The sequence below is a fragment of the Impatiens glandulifera genome, chromosome 6 (genome assembly GCF_907164915.1).
Source record: "Impatiens glandulifera chromosome 6, dImpGla2.1, whole genome shotgun sequence".
NCBI lineage: Eukaryota > Viridiplantae > Streptophyta > Magnoliopsida > Ericales > Balsaminaceae > Impatiens > Impatiens glandulifera.
The window spans coordinates 14,889,852-14,915,939 of record NC_061867.1 but is presented as its reverse complement, the minus strand read 5'-3'; the positions used below and the strand labels follow the sequence as shown (position 1 = coordinate 14,915,939).

Here is a 26,088-nt window from a genome sequence, read left to right as displayed (position 1 = left end):
ACTAAGAGCAATAAGGCTTGCAACTCATCTTCTAAGGTCATCTCCATCACTGACAATTGATTAATCAAGTTCTGGAACTCATTTAAATGCTCAGCAACACACGCGCCTTCTCTGAATTTCAGATTTACTAACTTTTGAATCAGAAATGCTTTGTTACTTGCTGTTTTCTGCTCATACAATGGCTTCATCTTCTTCCACAACTCATGTGCACTCTTATCACTTGCTACATGGTGGTACACGCTATCATCAAGCCACTGTCTGATTGTGCCGACTACTTTCCGGTTTAATTATGTCCAATCACTATTAGACATATCTTTTGGCTTCGCACTATCTCCTTCAACCGGCTCATACAAGTCTTTACAGTAAAGGATATCGTCCATCTTGGATTTCCAAATCTGCCAGTTATTATTTGTCAGCCTGATCATTGTGCTATTGACTTCCATCTCAACCTACAAAAGCACTCTTCAAAAAATAAACCTAACAGCTCTGATACCACTTGTTGGGAATTTTGAAACGAAGATTACTTTTATACTGTAATATAGCAATGTGAGATGGGTAAATGCACAGGTTATCCAAGTCTAAAACAGAAGATCAAGCACAGAACAAAATAACACCAGATTTACGTGAAAAACCCTCTCAACTTGGAGGGTAAAAAACCACAGAGCCAACTAGCAAATTTCACTATAAACAAGAAACATATACAAATGTTCTTCTCAACTTTAAACCTAACAGTTGAGGTATATAAACAGAGAAAACCAATTTCATTCAGACTCAAGCTAGTCTAGATATAAGACAACAAAAAAATTGGAACCTGAAGGTGAAAATGTAAGAGATCTACTGTCTCCTTCTCTTCTTCTTCCTCTGTTTCTTCTCTTCTTTTCAGAATGTCTTCTCTCTAGAAGTGATAGAATGAGCAAAATTCTTAGGTTTTACTTATTTAATTGAATGCCTAATTGGGCTGGACCCAAAAGCCCAACAATTGTTTTGGTCTATCTTCAAATGGAGAATTCACTTGACTTTCCCAAGGCTACTTGATATTGCGGTCAAAATGGTTGGAATTCAGATTGCAAATGTGATTAACCTGATCTTCAAAAAGGAATAGATAGCTTAATGAAATTGAGACTCATTGAACTAAAAGAAAAACTAGAAGTTGTGCAAAATTTTCCTCGGAATAATATTATCATTGTATATAATAGTTTCAACTAGAAAACTATGATCTATTGATACTTATGGCACAATTTATTTTATCATATAATGCTATAACAGGTAGATTTTACCTTAAATAACTTTAAGGATCGCTTATGTGGGCATATTTTCTCAAAGTTAGATACACGAAATTGAGTGATTTTGTTGTATTACGAAAGCTCGTTTTTTATACTATAGTTACAGTGTTCTAAATTATAGACGTAACCATTCTTGGTTCTTCGGTTATCAAGACAATAGTTCTAAGCGCAAATCGTCGTCCAACCTCTAGGTATCATTTCTTACTCTAACCTATCATTTTGATCTATTAGCACCATTATATATAAAACATTTTTCTTTCAGATGTTAGTCTGTTATGTTAATAGGACATGGAATTAGGTTAAATGTTAAGATAAATCTGTTTGTTTTCAATATCCATGGGAGATCCATGCCTTTGTTTGGTATTGGTAAGGAGTGTTATGATATAAGTTAATTGTTCTTCTCTGATTTCATTTTCTTCTTGCCAATTCCAGAACAACCTTAGACATTTCCAAAGGAACTATGATCCATTTTCGGTTTTGTATTTTCAACATTGTGCTTAGTTATGATAACATTATTAACCTAAAACCATCACAAATCTCTCAACATTGTAATCATTAGTTGTGTTATCATAACCAAATCCGTAATTGGGGTCAACTTTTACATTTAGACAATGAGGGTTCAACCGATCCACTGAGATGTAAGGAAGTTACTTTTGGGTCGATGGATTCCACAAAATGATATTTGATATGCCAATTGATATATTTGAATATCAAACATTGTTTTGTGAAATCCATTAACACTGAAGTATTTACAACATTCTCACTGATAGGTTGAACTCTTACTCACTATCAAAAATTGTTTCAGCCTAGTTATGGATTTGGTTATGATACTTCCCGATTGTGATGTTATTAGATTTGTGGAAAAAGTGTGAGATATTTCATAATAAATATCCAAATGCTATTTATTTATTTGTTCTTCCTAATTAGAAGAGATTTTTGAATAACTATCTTAGAACATGAAAATGTCAGAAATATTACTTATGTTACAAATAGTTAAAAAATATTGTTGGAGTGAGAGAATATTTTTTTTAGAACTTTAGGTTTTGTTTCTCTTTTAGAGTGCTATTCATTCTCGCGTGTTAGACACATTGCCAACAAACACAGTTAATCAGGCAAGCAGTATTTGTCGACTGACGAGCTGAAAACCAGGACCTCTAAAATGCTAGGATATTCTTATTTGGTATAACTTGAAGTTTTAGTATAACTTGAAAGGCTTAATTTTCAATAATTTAAAATTATATCATACTTGATTGAAATGTCTAGCATTTTTTTTAAATTGATAATTACTATTTCATCATCCAAAAATATCTATCTATATATATAATTAAAAATAATAATTAAGAAACCATTAGAAACACTACACCAAAAAGAACTTTTACCGACACTAAAAATGAGCTTTACCGGCGTATATATGTGCCTCTAAATTTCTTACAGGCACATAAATATTAGTTGTAAGGAGTGGAGTCGGTAAAAGGTTTAACCGACACATAAACTTGTGCCGATAAAAGGAAATTATGAGCCAGTAAAATGATTTATCGACTCATATATTTGCGCCGTTAGAAAATTATTATGTGTCGATAAATCTTGTTAATATAATTAAATTGTTTTCATTATTAATTTAGATACATTAAAATTTAAATATTTAAGATAAAAAATATTATATTCTTAATTTTTATGAGTCATCCATAATCTATATAATTGAAGTTTTGTTTGATAATAATTTTTCAATATATAAGTTCAAATTTTAAATAAATAATTAAAACCACAAACAAAAATAAATATGAGATCTATACTTCTTCAAATCGTAAAAATTAGTTGCGAATTATCTATATCTTAACCTCACACAATATTCATATTGCACATGAAAAAATTCCATCGATAAGTCTTGCTCTTGTGACATCAACTCTAATAGTTTCGCATATATATCCTTCAATAATTCAAATCATAATAACAACCAAACATTTACAAAAATAAAAATACAACTTAAAGTTGATAAAATTCTATCATTTGATGTTCCACTAAATGTCCAATTCCTTCCATAAAGTCAGAAAGAACTTTCATTTCACAAATGCATATATCACCGAAAGCTGCAGCGTTGGAATGTTATCGGTTCAGCTCCTTTTGTAGGTTCAAACTATATGCCCATGCATCACCATTTGTTGTTCTTGAATGAACAAATTATCAAAGTAGGTATGTATGCTTTCAATTTTAATTTGAAAAACTAACAGATATCATGAAAACGATTCTTCCACATCTTTAGCAGATGATCAAACACTTCAATTCAAGTTTAGAGAAAAAAACTCAAGCAGATATCATGAATACGATATAAAGTAGGGGATGGAATGGATAGGTTGCAAAACTGTAGAAAACAATTCAAATCATTAGTTAGAAAGAAAGAAATAGACGGTGATGAAAGATAGATTGATCTTATAATTAGACTTAAACTTAATTTTTACCAATTAAAACTAATTTTAAATTAATTATATTTGAATAATATTAATTTTACTTTAATATTTATAAATAAATAATATTATATATGTATTTTTATCTGTGCAAATGTACGAAATTAATGCTAATTTATTTAATGGTGAATTTATTTGTTTGTATAAAAAAGGACTTATCAATTAAAATTCATTGTTGAGAAAACAGGTAATCAAGTTTGTATCTATATGATGTTACATCAACTTATACTGTATTGTAAAAATTAAATATATATTTTTATTTATTATTAATTTTTGCAAAGAGATTATAAATTTTCAATTATAATGAGATACATTTTAATTTATTTCTTTAAAGTTTAATGGTTAATCATGATTATATCAATGTGATGGTTGATAACTGAAATATATAAATTCTATTTGTGAAAATGTAACTAAAAGTAGCTAATTCATTTGGAAAAACTCATTTATATATATTTTGTATAGCATTAACAAGTATGACAAAATATTTCCGCACTCTACACCTACTTTCATTAGAGTTTTATATTAAATATAAATAAAATCAATTACAATATTATTATAACTACTTTTAAAGATAATTGTCATCGTTACAAAATATTATTTTTCAAAATTGCATGAATTACAGAAAATAATTGACATGACATATATTAAAATACATAAGTTGGAAGTAATAATTAATTATTTAATATGTACACTAATGACTTAATTATCTTTAAGTAAAACCTATCACAAATCTATACTTGTAGCTTTCTTTCCTTTTCTAGTAGAATTCACATTTTAAGTTTTCTTTGACGAATCTAAATATAACATTTGTTTTTGATAAACTTTTAGTTCTAAAAATACTTATAGTTATTAATTAGTCACTTCTTATGCATTTTTTTAAATTATGTTAGTGATCTTATCTTGATTTGTGGTAGACGGATATAGATTAACTATTTCGGTTTTAATTTAAATTGGATTGAATTGAGTTCGGAATTGACTAAATTCTGAATTATGATTATTAAAGAAAAAAAATATATTTTGAAGTTTTTTTACTATATATTTTTTGGCATTCGATCAATTAATAATTTTTTAAATATTTATATTAATTGTATTAGTTTTAGTAAAAATAAATTTATATTTATTATTGGACAAACTAAAAATATATTTATTGACTACCTTATCTTATATTTATTATAAGTATATAAAAATTAACTATAACCAAAGTATAAATTTAACAAATATTTTGTTTTGTTGAATCAAATTATTTATTAAAATAAAAATGAAATTATTCCCTCTTTTATCTTATTGGACAACAAGATATACAAGAGATGGATATCTAATTTGGATATAGATAAATCAGTTTATCTTCAAAACAATTCTATACTACAAATATATTATATGTCATATAAAATTTAAATATATAAAAGTTTAATAAATAATTTAAAAAATTATCTAAATTGTTGTCCAATTGAAAACATGTAAAATCTAGACTTTTACTTGAAATTATAAAAAAAATATCATAAACATCGGAAATACGTGCATGACCTTGCTGACCAATTTTATAAGCGGCTCATAGGCGGAAAAAAAAAAAACAATATCCTAGCTATTTGAATACACTCTACCACATCATTGACAAAAGAATATCAGCAGGGAACAATCGAGATTTGATTAAATTTGTCATGAAAGGAGGAGGTTAAGGCAGTATTTTTTTTTAGCATTAATGGGAATAAGAGAGCTCATGTCCGGATGGCTTTAATGCCGAGTTCTTCAAGAAAAACTGGCATGTTGTGGGTAACAATGTCATTGAGGGTGTGCTGGAATTCTTCCAGAATAGAAAGATATTGAAAAAGTGGAATATTATAGTCCTTACCTTGATTTCTAAGACTTCGATACCCGAAAGACTCCATAATTTTAGACCAATTTCCTACTGTAATGTCATTTATAAAATCATTTTAAAAATTCTGTCTAAACGCTTTACAAATATCATATCTAAAATAGTAAGTCTAGGGAAGCCTACATTCATGAAGCCTACATTCATCCCCGGTCGAACTATTTCTCATAATATATTACTCATACAGAACCTTCTAGATGGTTATGGAAAAAAGAATATATCCCTTTGGGTGGTTTTTAAAATTGATATAAAAAAGCATTTGACTCGGTTAGGTGGGATACCATATGTGATTTCATGATTGTTGTTGGTTTTCCTTGTATTTATATCGATTGGATCTTTCAATGCATATCTACTTCTAATTTTGTTGTGAGTGTAAACGAGATTCATATAGGCTATTTCAAGGGTGAAAGCGGAGTAAGGAAGGGGGTCCCCTCTCTTCGTACATCTTTGTATTGATCATGGAGGCCTTTGAGAACATCTTTACGATGTTTTGAAAGAGCCGACCATACATCTACCATCCTTTCTGTGAGGAGGAAGAGATTACCCACTTGTGCTTTGCCGACGACATGTTCATCCTCGCGCATGCAGACGTTGACTCTATAAAAACGGTAAGGGATGTGCTAAATTTCTTTTCTGATATTACATGTTTGACTATTAATGAGGAGAAAATTTGCCATTCTATGACAGAGTTAGTGAGAAGATGAAGGCGGAAATCTATAGAGTCATGGGAATAGCGGAGGGTTGCTTCCTGGTGCGATATTTAGGGATCCCTTTGATGGCTAAGCAACTACATATTATACATTGTCGGCCATTGATTGAGAAGATAAAGAACACGGGCAACAAAGAAACTTTCATACGCTGGCCGAATTGAGTTGATTAGGTGCGTGGTTATGGGAATCATCGGTTATTGGGCGCAACAACTTGTTCAACAGAAGAAAGTGATGAAAGAATTAGACACATTGATGAGGGATTTCATATGGGGTAGTCGCGGGAGAGGAGGTAAAGAATTCAAGTGGACAGTTTTATGTAAACCAAAAGAGGAGTGTGGCATTGGGTTGAAAAATTGCATCGAATGGAATAAGGCATTCACATACAAACACCTTTGGGAAATTGAGCGCAAACGGGGTTCATTATGGGTGAGATGAGTATAGTCTCGGTTTATGAAATGAGAAGCAAGCGTTTGGACAAGCAAAGTGAAGGAAGGTGTGGGTTGGTCTCTAAAGAATATTCTAAAACTAAAAGATAACATAACATCGTTATTCGACATACGATTGGGAGATGGCTGAGGCACGTTGTTTTGGCACAACCCATGGTTTAAAAATCGACCACTTATTCTTAAGGAAGAATTCCAAAATATACATATAAGAAGGGTTTGGTTGGATGCCACGGTAAGAGACGTAAGAGATGGGCAATGGGATTCGCTCCTTAAGCGGGTTCTGGAACAGCGGGTTCATGAACATATCAACAACATTCATTTTCAAAAGAGAACCGATATACATTCATGGGAAGCCGAGGAAAGCGGGAAACTTATTTCTAACAAGGTTTGGAACGTTATTCGAGAGAGAGGACAAGTTGTTGGATGGGCTCCACTTGTTTGATCTTCGAAGGTCATCCCGAAGCATGATTTCTTTCTTTGGTTAGCTTTTTATGGGAGGCTTAATACACGGGACCGTATTCGAAGATACAAGGATATACCGGATGCTATCCGCCTATTATGTGAGGAGAATGAGGAGTCCATTGATCACTTACTTGGGGGCTGCCCATTTACTAAGGTAGTGTGGAGTGAATTTGTCTCGGCTATGGGTTTATTGAGATTTTTGGGAGCGTGGGAGGATATCAAAGTTGCTGGCCTAAACAAAGCGAAAGGCAATAAATTTACAGCAAGTGTATTCAAGTGCGGATTTGCTTCAATAGTCTACCATCTATGGGCCGAAAGAAACGCGTGGATATTTGGTAAAGTCCGTAGAAGTGTAAGCGAAGTTTGGAGTGATATTGTGTTTGATTGTGGAGCGCTTATGTAGACTTAGAGGGGAATTCTCATGAGTGAGCGAGAATGGAGTCTATGTCAATAATGGAGAATATCAGTCACTAGTTTTAAAAAAGTCAAAGTGAGATAAAAGATAAGTGTTTGATTGATTGTAATTCATTAGACTTGTTTCTTTGTATGGTTTATGTATGTTTCTTTGATATTCTAAAATTGGTTTATTTTAAGTTGTTAGAATAAAGCAAAGGAACTATGTCCGTTTTTTTCTTCCTTTTTGGGATTTTTAATAAAATGGAAAATAAGTCGTTTTCCCAAAAAAAAAAAAAAAAAACCTATATAATTGTAGTTTTGTTTGATAATAATTTTTAAACATATTTTTTTTAAAAAAGGTCCATGTATATTAAAAATAAAAAATTATTTAAGCACAATGAAAAAGCATGACATGAAAATGACAAAAAAAAACAATATTTAAAATGTTATCAAGCTCGTAAATCCACGAGAAGAACAATTAACTCTCCGACAAACTCTACTGGTTTTCCTGAACGAATCTCAAAAAATATCATAATAATAGTATTATGAATGATACGCGTCGAATAACTACGATTATTGAAAGTTCCACAATTTCTCTCAAATTAGATAGTACACCAAAGAATAATTGGGATGGTAACCAAAATATGTAGGTCTGTCATATCAGCCACATCAATCCAAACTTCTCAGTAACTACCTAAAGAATTGGGCATCACTCAATGAATCTCAGTAATACTCCATAAAATGCTCCAAATACTAGTCACTCATCCATAATGCAAAAGTAAGTGAGTTTTCGATTCAACCTCTTCTTAACACATACGACAACGACTAACCATAATATAACATTTTTCATGCACATATCATCTGTTAGAATTCCATTATGAATAACGCTTCATCCAAAGAACGATATCTTAGATGGAATCTTTGACTTCTAAAGTTTTATCTCAATAAGGGAATCATCTTAGCAAACAACTTGTAGCAATACTCCCACAAGAAAACTATTCATATATTTCAACGCATAATGTCTTGTTTATACTGTGACACTTGTTTGCGTTCTAACAAAAGTAAAACTCTATTATGGGACGAATAATTTTTAAACAAATAAGTTCACTTTAAATAAATAATTAAAACCACAAACAAAAATAAATATGAGATCTTTACTTCTTCATATCCTAAAAACTAGTTGAGAAATATTCATATCTTATGCTCGCACAATATTCATATTGCACATTAAAAAATTCCATCCATAAGCCTTGCTCTTGTGACATTTAGATAAACAATCAACTCTAACAATTTCACCAATATATCGTTCATTAATTCAAATCATAATAACTAAACATTTACAAAAGAATGCACCTTAAAGTTGATGAAATTATATCCTTTAATGTTCCACTAAAATTCCCATATCCAATTCCTTCCATAAAATTATAAATAATTGTCATTTCACAAATGGACATATCACCGAAAGCTGTAGCATTGGAATGTATCGGTTCAGTTCCTTTTATAGGTTTGAACTATATGCATCACCATTTGTTGTTCCTGAATGAACAAATTATCAAAATATGTATGTATGCTTTCAATTTCAATTTGAAAAAACTAACTGTAATACTTACCTAGGGGTGTAAACAAAGTAATATCGTTAAGGTATTTATAGGTAGGACTCATTGTGGCTACCACATTAATGATGCACTAATTTAGGGCATTCATTCTAATTGCCAATTAGTGGAACACTAATTTAGGGTATTCCTCCTAACTATCAATTAGTGACGCACTAATCTAGGACATGCCTCTTTATTGTCAATTAATGACACTAATCTAGCACATGCCTTCCAACTAGAATATTCTTTGGGTTGGGCCTACTTAGACGATTGGGCTTCCCCTTAGGATAGGAATATTGAGGCACCGTGACATTCTCCCCCACTTATTTCGGCGACGTCCTCGTCGCATCCTCCTTGTATGTCTGAATGATGTTTCCAAATACAACAAAAGTTTTGAGCGATATGCTAGCTTTCCAACCTATTTCTTCCCTAAAAAGGACCTTCGTATTGCCTCACAAGACCCTTGTGAACTTGGAAAATTGTCTCCCTTGATGGAGGAGAAGTTTTACTATCACTCGGTTTTCTCCGAACTCCAGGTGTCTTCTCTTCTTGTCCTCCCATTTCTTTATATTTTTGGCGGCCTTGACTATTTCTCACTTCTCTTTCTTGAAGAGGAAATCCTCCGGTTGCCTCTTCAATTCCTCCAATTTGGGAGGTTTTAATGCGATAAAGAACCGTTGCCGATGGTTTAGTACATTTGATTAACTCTTCTTTGTGATCTACCTCTCTCTTATGGTGGGGTTTTTTTGATAATCTAGTGGGCATTACATTTTGGCGTTTCTCTAAGACAGTTGTAACTTCTGGAGGTATCTACTCTTTGGACGTACCTTTCTCATCTTCTTCTAGAGTGACAAAAGATGATGGGTGGGTCTTCTTCGCATCTTTTGAGAGTTGCATGGTCGATAAGTGTCTATTTTCTCTCTTACCCTCTCTTGTTAAAGGTATTTTGTAAGTATTGCCTTGCTCTAGAATGTACATAGTATTGGTAGAAGGGAGTAGGAAGGAATTTGCCTTGCCTAAGAACTCTATGCCGAAAACCATTTTGTAATCGTTCATGTCAATAATGGAGAAATCCAGAAGCCAGTCCACTCCCCCAAGTTGACCTTTACATTACGAGCAACTCCATGAGTTTCACTTGGTGCCGAGTTGACTGCTTTAAGCCACCCCTACTCCTTAGTGTACCTGATCCCCAATCTTCCCGCCTCCTTTACCTCTAGAAAGTTGTTGTTGGCTCCCGTATCCAACAAAGCTTTAACCATGTGGTTTCTTACTTTTGTTTCCACGAATAGTCGTTCTTTTTTTGCGGACTTTGGCTCCTCAAACTTTATTGTAATGGCACTAAGTTGGTTTAACGATCTCAATCGAGCTTCATCATAAAGGCGTTCTTTCTCCTCCATTAATGCAGATAGTTTGTTCTTCATAGGGCACTCTCTTTCTTTGCGCGACCCTTCAAAAAAGAAACACTTTATCTGGGGTCTCTCTCCACGTTTCTCGTCCCGATCTCCTTTACCATTGGGTTTGGTAGACTTAAGTAGGTCTTCATTATTATAGATATGGTCTCCACCATTTTCCCCCTTGTCATTCCTCTCATAGATCAACTTTGGTTTCTCTTGCCTTCTCATTTCGACAAGAGATTCATCCACGAAAATAGCGGTGTTTAGATTTGGGACACCACGTCGTTTCAACTCCAGTTTTGCCCACATTTGTAGACCATCAGTAAAGGTGAACAAGGCTTCGTCGTCTGAGTAGTTAGGGATCTCAAGGAGAGTAGCGATGAACTCCTTGACATACTCCTTGATACTCCTCCTATGTGAGAGCCGCCGTAACTTGGCCCTTGCTTCTCGAATGGTTTTTTTAGGATAGAACTGTCTCTTGAGTTCCTTCTTGAATTACTCCCAGGTACTGATAGAACAAAGACCTCTTTCTATGTCACTACTTCTTCTCCTCCACCACATCATTGCGGTGTCTTCTAGGTACATCGTGGCAGTATCTATCTTTCTTACCTCTTCCACTAGGTCGAGTGCTTTGTAGTACTGATTCAGACCCCAGAAGAAGTTGTCGATCTCTTTTGTGTTCTTCTCACAACTCCTATAGGCACACGTCCGCACACTTGCGCAACCGCCTCTTGAGTAACATCACATCCTCTTTAGTAGCTTGTAACTTATAATTCATTACCTCGAGTTTCTCGTTCAAGGTACTAATCTCTCTAAGGAGGGTCTACTCCACGATCTGAGTTTGCTCTTGACATTTGGACAAACCCTCGTTCAAGGCACCTTGCATCCCTTCTTGGAGCTCGTCTCTCTCCTTCTTGAGCTCGGCGATGCATTCCTCTAGATCTCCGAAGTTATCTTGTCTGTAAGCCACATTGAGTTTTACTTTCTCCAACCTGGCGATAATGTCACCAATAGCATCTCTTGATCTCCCCTTTCTTTGGTATTTTTGGATCCTCCCGTTTGAACCTGGCTCGGGTTCTTAAGATCATCTCTAATCTATTGGGAAAGTTTCTCCACTCCATCCACGTTGTTAGTAGTTGCACTTTAATTTGATCTCTTCATCATTCTACCATGATACCACTTGTCAAGGGCTCGGTCTTTCCACCAACGATCCGTGCGGCACTAATTACAATCTTTACAAGAACAAGTAACTAGTCAGCCTTACTCTAAGTAACACTCGATGCTTATTAGAAATGACACAAGAATTTTAGAGAGATAATAAACTATTACAAAGAATAATATTATATAACTTGAATATTTGGTGATTTACAAAGTAATACCGTTGAGGAATTTATAGGACTCATTATGGCTACCACATTAATGACGCACTAATTTAGGGCATTCATTTTAATTGTCAATTAGTGGCGCACTAATTTAGGTGCACTAATTTAGGTTAGACCTCCTAACTGCCAATTAGTGACTCATTAATCTAGGACATGCCTTTTTACTGTCAATTAATGATGCACTAATCTAGGTTATGTCTTTTAACTATCAATTAATGACACTAATCTAGAACATGCCTCCAACTAGAATATTCCTTGGGTTGTGCTTACTTAGACGATTGAGCTTCCCGTTGGGCTAGGAATATTGAGGCACCGTGACAATATATGTTAATACACTACAATTTTTTAAATGAAGATGTTGCACGTTAATAAGGACTTTTGTATTTCTTGACAAACGTCCAACCTTGTGACAATAATTGAGTTTCAGAGTCGTAAGTTCAGGAGATCAAATACTATTAGGCAATGTTGTTATCTCTATAGGAAATATCTATGTATCTAAGATGACATCCCATGTAAAGTAAATCTTGATATTACAAACTGTGGTTTACTTTAAAAACACGTAAAGACAAAAGTTCCTTTAAGACACTCAAAATCTCCTTTGTTAAATTTCTATGATCCGGGCCATTGATCATTATTGATTGTAAACCCCCCAATTTTCATAAGAGAAATACTGATGTTTTGTCTAACTCATGAACCATTATTGTTATATTACGAATTTCTCGTTCTAAACCATCATTTGAGCTATTAACATCCATTGTATAACATTCAACTTTCATAACAGATTGGGTTTACATGTTTCATAAAATCCACAACAATCAAATTTGTTGTCTTGTAAAAAGGATCTCCAACACAACTCCTTCCATATTGTATTCCCAACATTTTCCACTTCTTAGTTTTTAACTTGAGGAATTAAACATGAGTCATCCACAACTGGATTAATCTCTCCTTTTTATTTTCATTATCCTGTGGAAATGTAGCATAAAACACAAATCATCTTCTCAAATGATAAAGTGATAAGGAGGTCATAGTAACTCAACCTTAGAATAGACAAGATCGAACTTTCATATTCTGAGATCTCCGAACCCCAATTGACTTCCCAATGTCTTTGTAGCTAAGGGAACACCTTTACATTTTCTAGCTATTTCTTTATCAATATTAATCAAGTTTGGAACTTTTGATTTTCCATGCACAAATGTACTCGTTCCTTGAATAATAACCCACAACAATCTTCAGATAGCGATGATAATTCAAAATGTTGAACAGTTTCATGATTTCCGCCACATTTCTTTTACGTGTCCTGGTAATTATCAGGGTGAACGCACCATTTAATCCACACTATATATTGGTAAGAAGCTACTATTTAATTTTTGGGATTCCCTCACACTGCTTCCGGGTAGATCTCAACTGATTTCATGCATCTTTGTTTACATTTCAAACATCATCAAATACAATCAGGTATCTTTTCCCTCTCAATTTATCTTGAATCATTTGTTGCAATATTCAGGGAAGTTTCATTATTTGCTCCTATGATGGCTTTGATGACCAACTTAATATCAATAATCTATTTCTTCTCCTTAGTAAACTTGTCTATTTTTTAGTCATAAATATATTATTTTAAATGTAACTTTTGGCGCTCCTAAGAAATTTGATTTAGTTTCTCTTGAACATCCTTAATTTTGTGATCAACTTTTAGACGCGTCTTTGTATTGCTAAAAGGATGGGTGATAAAGTTGGTTACCTGGTTCCTGGTCGAAGAAGAGGAGGCATTACGTCTTTTGACTTGAAGACGAATTAAGATCTTCAAAGGTGCACTCATCCATGATGTCTCGAACCTCATATGCTATCTTTCAGTTTGTTTGTCCTTCTCCCGACACGTTCTTTCTCTCAGAATCCTCAAGGACGACACTAATTGCAGATAATGTGCTCAATAGCTTTTGAGCCTCCTTCTTAAAATTCCAAAACAACAAAGAGAATTCATCCTTAATTAGATGTGCAAATTTGAAAGCAAACCACTTATTAGAGCTGCATCAACCGTGACTGTTTCTCTCTAGCTATCTATTAGATCATTTTCCAACTTGTGTTATTTGAAACTCTCGAATGATAATAAATAGGATCATGTATTGTTTTCCATTAAGAAAACACAATTACAAAAATCAGATACAAAACAAAAAATTGGACCCACTGCCGTAGGAACCAAAGGCAATAATATTTTAAACATTTCTAATATCATTTTATATATAATATGAGTGAAAAAATGTATGATAAAAAATAAAATGTATTTATAGAAAATTAATGATGAAAAATATATATTTTATATAATTAGTGAGAATATATATATTATTGGTAAATTATTAATAAAAAAATATATTTTATATGATTAGTAAGGATATTAGATGCAATTATTATATAACGTCTAAATATATTAATAGAATCAAAATTTAAAAATGTAAGTTTGTTTTTTAAATAAAATTTAGGAAGATAGTAATCATGACATTTGTATGTTGCTAGCTAGATGAATTAGTATTCTACTTTTAGATATTGACATTAATTCTTCTCTTTTCTTTTTTATAAATGAATTTATTTTAATATATAACATGAAGATAATATATATGAGATTGCAAGATTATGGGTAAAAAATGTTACCTAATATATATAAATTTATCTTTTCTCCATGATTGAAATGTGAAAATAAACCTACAAATTTGAGTTATTATATAGATTAGTGATTAAATAATAATAATAATAATAATAAGATTGATAAGACCACTAATTAATTTCAATTTTGTATATTTTTTTCTGAACAGGTGAGGTTAATTAATCTTTATATTATTGATTGACATAATATATGCATTACCCATATCTCAATAAAGAACTAATACAAGTTATAAACGTTGACATATAGTTTTTGTAATGGATTATATTTTCATGGATATATTTATGTATAAATCTTGGTATTCATTGTGTTTCAAATAAAATATTATAAATTTTTATGTGATTTCCACTAACATGAACTCATATTGTCGTAATGTTTTTTCTAATTCAGTATGTATTGAAGATTTGTCATATTTTAAGTGGGTGTTAGGACTTTGAAGAGTGATGCTATGTTATTATTCTGCATTAAAAAAATATAATTAAAAAATTACCATATTTTAAATTGGTTTTTTACTCAAAGATATTTATATATATATATATATATATTTATATATATATATATATATATATATATATTTATATATATATATATATATATATATATATATATTTATATATATATATATATATATATATATTTATATATATATATATATATATATATATAACCAGAGAAAAAATAATTAAAAAAGAAAACTTAGTTTTTATTATTTATTATTTATAATATATATATATATTATGTTATATTATATTATATTATTTCATATTGGTGTTATATATAATATATATATATATATTATATTATATTATATTATATTATATTATATTATATTATAGTGTTATATAATGTTTATAAAAATATATGAACATTGAGATTAAAACAAATATGAGATAAAATATATTTATATAAAATTAATTATAAAAAATATATATATATAATATATAATATATTTTTATTATCAAATATATATATATATATAAGCATATAAAATATATATATTTTTTTTATTCATAATTTATATATAATATTATATATTTATTTTATTTATATATAGTAAGTGAAAAAAATAATTAAGAGAATATATTTATAGAGTAATGATAAAGGGAGTAAAAAAATTATAGCAGATGTGATCTAAAAGAATTTAATAAATTCTCTTTTCAACTTTTTATTATTTTAAATAAATATTTAATTATTTCTCTCTTTAATTTTTTTTTTATTATAAAACTATTATAAATATTTACTTTATTTGAAATTAGATCATTATGAGATATTATTCTAATTTAAACTAAAAACTAATAAATAGAACTCAAATATTAATTTTTTCTAGAAAAAACAAAATTTAAAAAGAAATAAAATAGAGAACTTTAACAAAAAATAACAGTTTAGTAATATATATATATATTTTAAAAATATAATTTTATATATTTTATTAATTTGATTTATTTATTCTCCTTATTATTACTTAATAAATTTTATATTTGACTTTTTAATTCTTACCATGTTATAAATATATTTATTGATTTATTAATTTTTTCAATTATTACTCTTAAAAATATGTAAATTAATTAATTCAAATATATAATTACAAATTAATAGATAAATATATATATATATATATATATATAATAAAAAAAAAAGAAAAATATTCTTTTTGTCCCAAACATAATTTTTACTGCAATTTATTTTAATAAATAAAAGAGAATAAATTAAATAATTAAAATACTGGTGTTTATAGTTAATTGTTGATGCTTACTAACAGAAAATTATTGTGGTGTCTAAGTGGATTAGTGGATTATTGTTAGTTTAAATTTTAAACATTTAAATTTTAAGCATTATTATATATATATATATATATATATATATATATATATATATATATATATATATATATATATATATATATATATATATATATATATATATATATATATGATAAACAACTATTGAATTATATTAAAAAATTAAAATAATATCATATATATTATATATATTCACTTATTTTCCGGGTGGGCGAGCCTACATTAGAGGTAGAGCCCGGAGGCCCAAGATCCTTAATCCTAATATATGAGTCCTAATATATTATATAATATATAATTATATATCTTCCTAATTTATTAATTCTATATAATTAGCCCGGTGGCCCTTACCATGTTATATATCCTTATTCCTTAATACTAATATACTATACTAATATATTATATACTATATTTATTCATAACTAAACCAAACTACTGTATTTAATTTATTAATTTTTTTTAAAAAAAAAAAAAAAAAATTATCAATCAATCAATACTAATATATTATATAATATATTTACTCATAATTAAAGAATATCATAATTTATTAATTCCTAAATAAATAATTCACTCAATAATATATAATTTATCCCTTCCTAATTAAATTCAATTTAAGCTATATATATAATTTTTCAACTTAATTAAAAAAAATATGTCCCTAATAATAATAGTCACAATAATAGTTTAAAAACTTTAATTTTTTTCTCACTGATCATTATATCTCTATAATTTGTAAGGTTGAACGAAGAATTCTTGCCGACTTATATTAAAATTCATTCTCTCACCAGGTTTGTATAAATTCAATTTTGTAATAATTTGTGTTATGTGAATCGTTTTACATTATTAATGTTCCGATAATAATTTTAATAGTATCTAATATATTTAGATATTAAGAATTTTGAAATTCAACCATTTTTTTAATGGTAATTTTCTATTAGAATCTAGAATCTCATTATAAATCATAAAGAGTTGAGTTTCATTAAACTATCATTGAACGAGATTTTAGATTGCGTATTTTTATGTGACGACATCATGTAAAAAATAATTATGAAATTAGATGAACTTACATTAAAATTAGGCCATATCAACCTATGTTGTCGGTGTATCTGAGATCTGAATTTATTCAATTATAGACTCGGATTTAATTACAAGTGAATATTATATTTCAAAAAATAGTAAATTCCAACTTCAATAGTAAATGTTATGCTCTTCTTTTTTTTTATTTTTTTTTATATTTAGACTAAAATATTTATTTTTCTCTTTTAGGTATTTTATTTTTCTGATACGATGATTTGTTTCGTTGTGCTTAAACGATTATTATTTTTTAATATATCATGGAATATTTAAAAAAATGTGTTATATTAAATTTTATGAAAATATTTTTAGCTCGGTTAGATTTAAAATCCTAATTCCACCCAGGTTATCTTGTCTTGAAATTGTGTTACTACTTTTTTGACATTTAAAAAAAATGTTTCACAGCAATTTTTTTTAATTATTTTATATAATATTATTAGAAGGAAGGGGCATATATAAACTCAATACAAATATCTTAATGATATCAATATTTCCTTTTTCCTTTTGCATTGTTCAGTTTGCAGAAGATGGTGCAACTATCGGATGAGATTATAGAAGAGATTCTTTGTCGATTGCGTGTAAGATATCTGCTCCGATTTAGATGTGTATCTAAATCTTGGCTTGCCATAATCAGTAACTCTTATTTCATCAAATTGCATCTTAACCAATCACTTCAAACCAAGAGCACCCTTAGCCGCCTTTTTTTCACGAGTTATTGCGATCACTTTCGGGTGGATTTTGATTCCCACAGCTTTCTTCGACCGGTGAAGATGAATTACTTTAAATTGCGGTATCCAAATCATAAAACTTCGATTTGTGGTTCTTGTGATGGCTTGCTTTGCATAAAAACATACGGTGATACACCCAAGGTATTTTTATGGAATCCATCAACAAAAAAGTCTATACAACTTCCTTATCCTGCATCGATTGCTGATGAAAAAGGCTGGATTTGGGTTTATCGATTTGGTTACGACAACATCAATAATGATTACAAGGTAGTGAAACTATTGTTTCCTATAAATAAAAATAAAGAAAATTATAAGATTAATGTTTATAGTTTGAAATCAAATTCGTGGCATAGTCCAAAGAAGTTTCCCTACCCTCCGAGGATTAGTAGCATTGGAGATTCCATAACTAGTGGAGCTATGCACTGGATATCAAGAATGGGATTAGATTCAAAAAGTGAAGGAGCAATTGTTGCCTTTGATCTTGGGACAGAGAAATATAGAGTAATTACACCGCCTGAGTTGAGTGGTTCTCATTTCTGTTTATATTTAAGTAATTTAGAAGGATGCCTTTCCGCAATTGGTCATTATTACTCGTGCACTGTGGATATATTTTTGTTGAAGGAATACGGTGGGAAGAATGAACATTGGTCGAAATTGATTACATTTTCACCAACAGTAGGTTCCGGGTACCAGTTTCCTGATGTTGAAGTTATTGCATATTCAAAATGTGGTAAGAAAATACTGTTTCTAATGAAGAATAGGCTTGTTTGGTATAATTTAGAACAGAAATCAGAAGAGGATATAGGGGTTTATTGTCACCAAGTATACACTTACATGGAAAGTATTGTCTCTCTTGATGTTCCAAAGTAGTTGTAAGTAAACCAAATTCAAGAAGAAAAAAATAGTCTGAGCAGAAAGAGATAGATTGTTAAATTTGATTTACAAATTAGAAATGAGTTTTTTTTCTTAATTCTCTAGATTGATTTTGAGTTTTGTATGAACAATTTCATATCAAAGTGATTCAAGTTGCAAACTTTTGCATTAGTATTTTTTTTAATGTTTTTTTTCTTCTTAATTTCTCGTTCAAGCTATGATTGTTCCTCGTATCGCCTAATTTTTTATTTTCATATAACATCTCTTATTCATCAACAAGGATTAATTCAAATCATAACAACACACTTAGCCATTCATTTAAACCTACCACTTCACTTAATCCCAATTTTGCATGTGTTAGAATTGTCATTAAACTATATCTTCAAATTTAATGATTTGTTTGTTAATTATGTCAATTAGAGCAAAATCACATGATTAAACGTAAAATTTTTATAGTAGATTATCTGGTTCAAAACATCACTAAGACCTTATGATTTTGATCGAAGTTTGTTTGGGAGAATTGATTCAAATTTAAAGGATCATTGGGCTTGTTAGTTTTTCAATTTTGGTAGCTCTTTTCGTTTTTGTTCTAATTAGTTTCGGTTATTTCAGTTTAAGTAATTTATCGTCTCTAGAAAAATTGAATCTTAAACTCTTACTTTAAACCAAAAATAATTATAAAATATTAAATAGAAATTATAATTAATCTAATAAGTTTAGATATTTTTAAATATTTGAAGTATCATCACTAAGAGAAATGTAAAAACTGGTTCGATATTACAATTATTCTTTTTCTTTAGAGTTGTATACTTGTATATGATTATTTCGGTGTTACAAATTTTCTTCCTATAAATTCTATACTTTTCCTATGACGTAAGAAATTGTATGTTTTGTTATAATTAAAATTATATCTATATAGAGTGCAATTCATTATTAATATCAAACATTCCAAATCACAAAACTAGTTTTAGAACATCACAAAATTTATAATGGTTTGACAAAAATGCGTACATCAACTTTCAAAAGTAAAAGAGACTATAATTTTTTGACAAAACTTATAATGATTTTTTTATTACTCAAAATTAGTACAAATGTTTGTTTTGTCATAATTTTAAAACGCTTGTAACCCTTAGTCTGGAGTACAAACCCAAGTTTTCTAGTGACCCAATCCAAATAAATTAGGCCCAACATAACATTTGATTTGATCGTCCAAAAATATTTATTTAAGGGTTTTGAATTGTTTTGTTTGTATAACAAAGAAAGGGCTTATCAATTAAAATTCATTATTGAGGAAACAGGCAGATAAATTTGTATCTATATGATGTTGACATCAATTTATACCACATTGTCAAAATTAAATATAATTTTAATTAATTAGTATCTTTTGCCCTGGATTATAATTTTTCGATTATAATGAAATACATTTTAATTAATTTATTTCTTTAAAGCTTAATTGTTTATCTGATTATATCAATGTGATTTTTGATAACTGAAATATATAAATTCTTTCTAAATAATAAATACTTCCAATTGTGAAAATGTAACAAAAAGTAGCTACTTCATTTGTGGCAAAAAAAAAAATATTTATATATATATTTTGTAAAGCATTAACAAATATGAAAAATATATATATATATATTTCTGCACTTTTCACCCTTACCTTCATTAGAGTTTTATATTAAATATAAATATATTCAATTACAATTTTATTATAACAACTTTTAAAAATAATTGTCATCATTACAAAATATTATGTTCCAAAATTGCATGAATTACAGAAAATAATTGACATGACATATTAAAATACATCAGGTTGGAAGTAATAATTAATTATATTAATTGTTTAATATGTGTAAACTAATTACTCGAATTATGTTTAAGTAAAACTTACCCTCCAGGAGTAAAACTCATATTTTCAGTTTTGTTTGACCAATCTAAATATCACATTTGTTTTTGAAAAACTTTTAGTACAAAAAATACTTGTTGTCATCAATGAGTCACTTTTTATACCATTTTTTTAAAAAATATTTGTGGTAGATTAATATAGATTTTATTTTGGTTTGAATTTAAACTGATTTGACTAAATTCGGATTGGATTAAGATTAAGATTTATTAAAGAGGAGTGATAGGGGAGAGAATGAGAGAAGGAATGATGTAGCATCACCTCATTTAAATGGAAAAAAAAAAGTGTGAGAAAAGAAAGAAGTGAGAAAAATTTCTGTCAATCAAATTGTCACGTCATTCCCTCTTTTATTCCCTCCAAATTATCTCTTCCAATCATTTCTCTTTATTAAATCAAAAATATATTTCAAAGTTTTCGTACTATATATATATTTTTTAGCCTTCAATAATTTTTATTTTATTTTATTAATTGTATTACTTTTAGTAAAAAAAAAATATATTTATTATTGGACAAATTAAAAACAGATTTATTGATTACATCATCTTATATTTATTATAAATATATAAAAATTAACTATAACCAAAGTATAAGTTTAATAAATAAAAAAAAATTGTTAAATCAAATTGTTTATAAAGAAAAAAATGACATTATGCCCTGTTTTAGTTTAGCCTAGCGGGCAACAACGTATATGTAATTTGGAATTAGATAGATGTGTTTATCTTCAAAATAATTGTATACTACTAATATATTATATGTTATATAAATTTTAATAAATAGTTAAAAATAAATGACTGTACTTAAACCCACTCCAGTCTCTAAATATATTAGTTCTTAATGTCTATATACCGTAAATATTCATATAAGTTAGTTTAGAAATTATCTTGAAACTATTGTCTGATTGTTTTTTATCCATTGTAATATAAATTTTTCAGATTTTCTTACTATTTAACCTCATTTATTTCCAAAATATATTTCATTATTTTGAATGAAGAATTGACATGTGCAATTTTGACCAGTAAGTAAGCCCAACTGGCCTTATGACCCAATCCCAAAAAATATATATCATTAACTATTTTAATCTAGTCAATTTAAAAAATTATATATTTAAATATAAAATTAATTAAAAAATAATAATAAGTAAATAACACTCTAAACAAATTATATTTATTAATTTATTTGAATAAATAATACATTTTTTTATTTTATAATTATAAATTTGTTTTTTTATAATGTAAAATAATATATAAAATCGTAAAATTTTATTATCGTAAATTTAAAATCGTAAAAATTTACTTACTTAAGAGTTACTTAAAATCAGACTCTGAAATAAAAGTGACAGAAAAAGAAAATCTACTATCATGGGAATCATTTATGAGTGGAGGTAACACATATGTTCATTCTGCAATATTTTCTATTAACACAAAATGTGCTCAAGCTAAGGAAGAAGAGAGAATACTGAAAGGGCAAGAAGAAAAAAATAGGAAAATAAAATAGAGGAGTCTAACATTAAAGAACAAAATGTGGAGGAAGAGTGGGAAGTTGAAACCAATGAGGACTCTGAAAAAGATGAACACAATGTGATTGAATAAAAGAGGGTAAATGAGAATCTGATTAAAAAGAGGTTGATGAAGAAGAACGAAGTTGATTCTCAAACAAGTGAAGTCGTAGTAGAGGAAACCAAAGAGCAAAATATTCAGACTAATCAAGCTGAAGTAGAGGATACCAAGACTGATTTAGATGATACCAAAACTTATACTGAAGGAAACAAATTTTGACCCCCACTTAAACACAAAGTGAAGTAGAGGATACCAAGATTGATTCAGATGATACCAAAGTTGATACTGAAGGAAACAAATTTTAACCCCCACTTAAACACAAAGTGAAGTAGAGGATACCAAGACTGATTCAGATGATACCAAAGTTGATACTGAAGGAAACAAATTTTGACCCCCACTTAAACACAAAGTGAAGTAGAGGATACCAAGACTGATTCAGATGATACCAAAGTTGATACAGAAGGAAACAAATTTTGACCCCCACTTAAGCACAAAGTGAAGTAGAGGATACCAAGACTAATTTAGATGACACCAAAGCTGATACTGAAGGAAACAAATTTTGACCCCCACTTAAACACAAAGTGAAGTAGAGGATACCAAGACTGATTCAGATGATACCAAAGCTAATACTGAAGGAAACAAATTTTGACCCCACTTAAACACAAAGTTTTCAGATGAAATCAAACTCGTGATATTTTGGTCTTTTAAAGAAACTCTTACCATTGGGACCCACAAACACACTTAATATTTAACCAAGCGCAGAATTTTCCGCAAAATGGACTCGAACCCATGACCTCACTAAGAATATCCACATCTTATTGCAGTTAGGCTAAAAGAGAGGATGACTTGTGGTTGTGTTACGGTCTACTCACCAAAGCCTCGGTCCTAAAGTATTTGCAGCACCCGTCTCTCGGCCCTAGTGTGCATATGGGTCAGCTTATGTTTTTTATTGAATAATTCTGTTTTGTTTCATTTCTCTCTTATTTCTCTTAAACCGAATTCTGTTATTTTTGAAGTAGTTGTAACCGAATACTCTTGGGTAGTTCAGCCTCTTTAAATGCTGATGCCCACCCCACTTTTTGGGGGCTATGAATTGAAGTTTGTGAACTTGGTGCTCTAAGTTATTCTCTCGGCCCTTAACCTCTTTCTTGGACTATTAGGTGTAATCTAGTAGTATTTCTCTTGTCACCTTCGGCTTTTCTCTCCTTAACCTCGAATTCTCTTCTCATTCTATGTCTGTTGTGCTTGAGTGTTGAATTCCACCATAGGCCCGATCATCAAGAACTCGTTTTTTGAATTAAAGAACTCGAAAGGCTCGGTTATAGTTTAAAGCTTAACATATTGGTATCAGAGCTGGCCGATTCTCAACATGGTAGAAACTCGCCAGCAATCAGAAATGGATGCGCTCAAGGCCCTTATTAAAAACCTGTCCCAACAAACAGCTGCGATGCAAGCCACCATAGACCGAAGATTTGATGCGGCTGAAGAAAGAATGGCAGCCTTTGAGAGCGGGGCATCTGAAAATGTGCAAGAACCCCGCTACAGACCCTATGATGATAATTCTTGCCACGGTCCTTCCTCATTTAGGCCCCAACACCCTAGTCAGAACTACGACCAACACTATGTTCCTCCCACTCGGCTAACCAATGTCGATTTTCCTCGGTTTGATGGGTCGGATGTGGAGGGCTGACTAATATCCGCCGAGCAATTTTTCAGGGTGGACAAAACTAGGGATGCCACTAAACTAGAAATCGCCCCCATTCACTTTTCTGGCGAAGCAAGAATGTGGTACGCGTCATATCTTCAAAACCGAAATCATATGGAGGCCTTATCTTGGGACGTGTTCAAGAGAGATCTTATGACTCAATTCGGGCCCTCTATACATGATACACCAATGAGACAGCTGATGAATTTGAAACAGGTTGGGTTGGTTCAAGAATATAATCTACGATACATGTCGATCTCTCAAAAACTCTACAACATGCCAAGGGAATACGTCATAAATTGCTACTTGTCCGGTATAAGGGAAGAGATTGCGAACTGTATCAGGTTGCGATTCCAAGATTCTTTAAATGAAGCCATGGCCATGGCTAAAGTCCAAGAAGCAACATATCGGTTCTTAATGAGCAATGGTAACTTGTACAACGCTGAAGCACTGTTGCTTCCCACGCCATCCAATATCAACACAGCCGGACCGAGCACCAATACCGACTTCAAGAATTCATCATATGGGTCCTCTTCAAATGCAAACTAGGGCCATGTTAAGCAATTAGACCCAGCCTCAATGGATGAAAAGCGAAAGAATGACCTATGCTACTCTTGCAATGAAAAATGGCAACCAAACCATAGGTGTAAATCAAAGTTATTCATGGTCTTGGCCAATCAAGAAGACCAAGAACCCGATCAAGAACCTGTTTTTGATGATTTTCCTTCGTTGCTCGGCCCAAGGGATGAACCAGCCATATCCTTACATGTCTTGACCGGGTCTAAAGCTTTTCAAATGCTCCAGATTCTTGGAAAAGTTGGGAACCTGCCGGTAGTGATCCTGATCGATACAGACAGCACCCACAATTTTATCAACAGCAGGATTTTGGAGAAAATAGACCACAAAAGCATAGCAACCCGGGTGCAATCGGTTAGAGTGTTCGATGGGTCTAATGTGTTATGCTATAGTGTTTGCAAAGACTTGAAGTGGTCGATGGAAGACAATGAATACCAAACAGAAATGAAGGTAATTTCCATGGACGGATATGATATTGTGTTGGGAATTGAATGACTGATTACTCTAGGCCCGTCATCTTGGAATTTTGAAAAGCTGACCCTATCCTATGAGAAGCAAGACAGAACCACAATCCTAAAGGGGATTCCTCGGTCGTAGGCCACCTTGACGCATGGAAACCAACTGGAAAAGACCTTAGATGAATATAGTGTTGCTGCCAAAATGCAAATAAAGAGTAAGCCCGAAGGCCAAACTGTTTCCCTCGCGGCAATGACCTTGGAAGATATTCCTGAAGATCTAATTAGAAGCTATGGCTCGTTCGATGTCGCTGTTATGCTGGTTCGGGAAAAGGACTTGGCCTGGATTTTTGATAACACTATAGAGTTTAATCAAAGTTGGAAGAAATTATTTTTGCACCAGACGCTGGAGACATTGCAGCAACAAAGGCCAGCTCTAAACACTGAAAAACTCGACCTTGGGTGCATAGAATTTCCTCACATGGGCGGAGTGGCAAGCGACCCGGCAGCGCAAAAGACCGCGAGGACCCGACCAGCTCTACTACTGAAACGATTCTACCGAAAGATTTTTAAGAAGACCCGTCCTTTGCGGCGAAGCTTGCTGAACATTTTGAAGCCCGACCGAAGCGATATTTTTGAAGTTTGAAGATGCGCATTAGAGGTTGACCAGTCCACATTTTTTCCGTCGAGGGCGACGAACCTCGAAGGGGGAGATTATGTTACGTTCTGCTCACCAAAGCCTCGATCCTAAAGTATTTGCAGCACCCGT

General features: G+C 30.8%; 1 protein-coding gene across 1 annotated transcript; it reads left to right on the top strand.

Annotated features, from left to right (window-relative positions):
- Positions 1-18,050: 18,050 nt before the first annotated feature.
- Positions 18,051-19,121, top strand: LOC124943229 (F-box/kelch-repeat protein At3g06240-like). Its single transcript, XM_047483775.1, has one exon. The coding sequence runs from the start codon at positions 18,051-18,053 to the stop codon at positions 19,119-19,121; it is 1,071 nt and encodes a 356-aa protein (XP_047339731.1).
- The last annotated feature ends 6,967 nt before the right edge of the window (positions 19,122-26,088 follow it).

What these genes read in the sequence shown, in the direction of transcription:
- LOC124943229 (XM_047483775.1), top strand. Translation starts at nt 18,051, where the DNA reads ATGGTGCAACTATCGGATGAGATTATAGAAGAGATTCTTTGTCGATTG.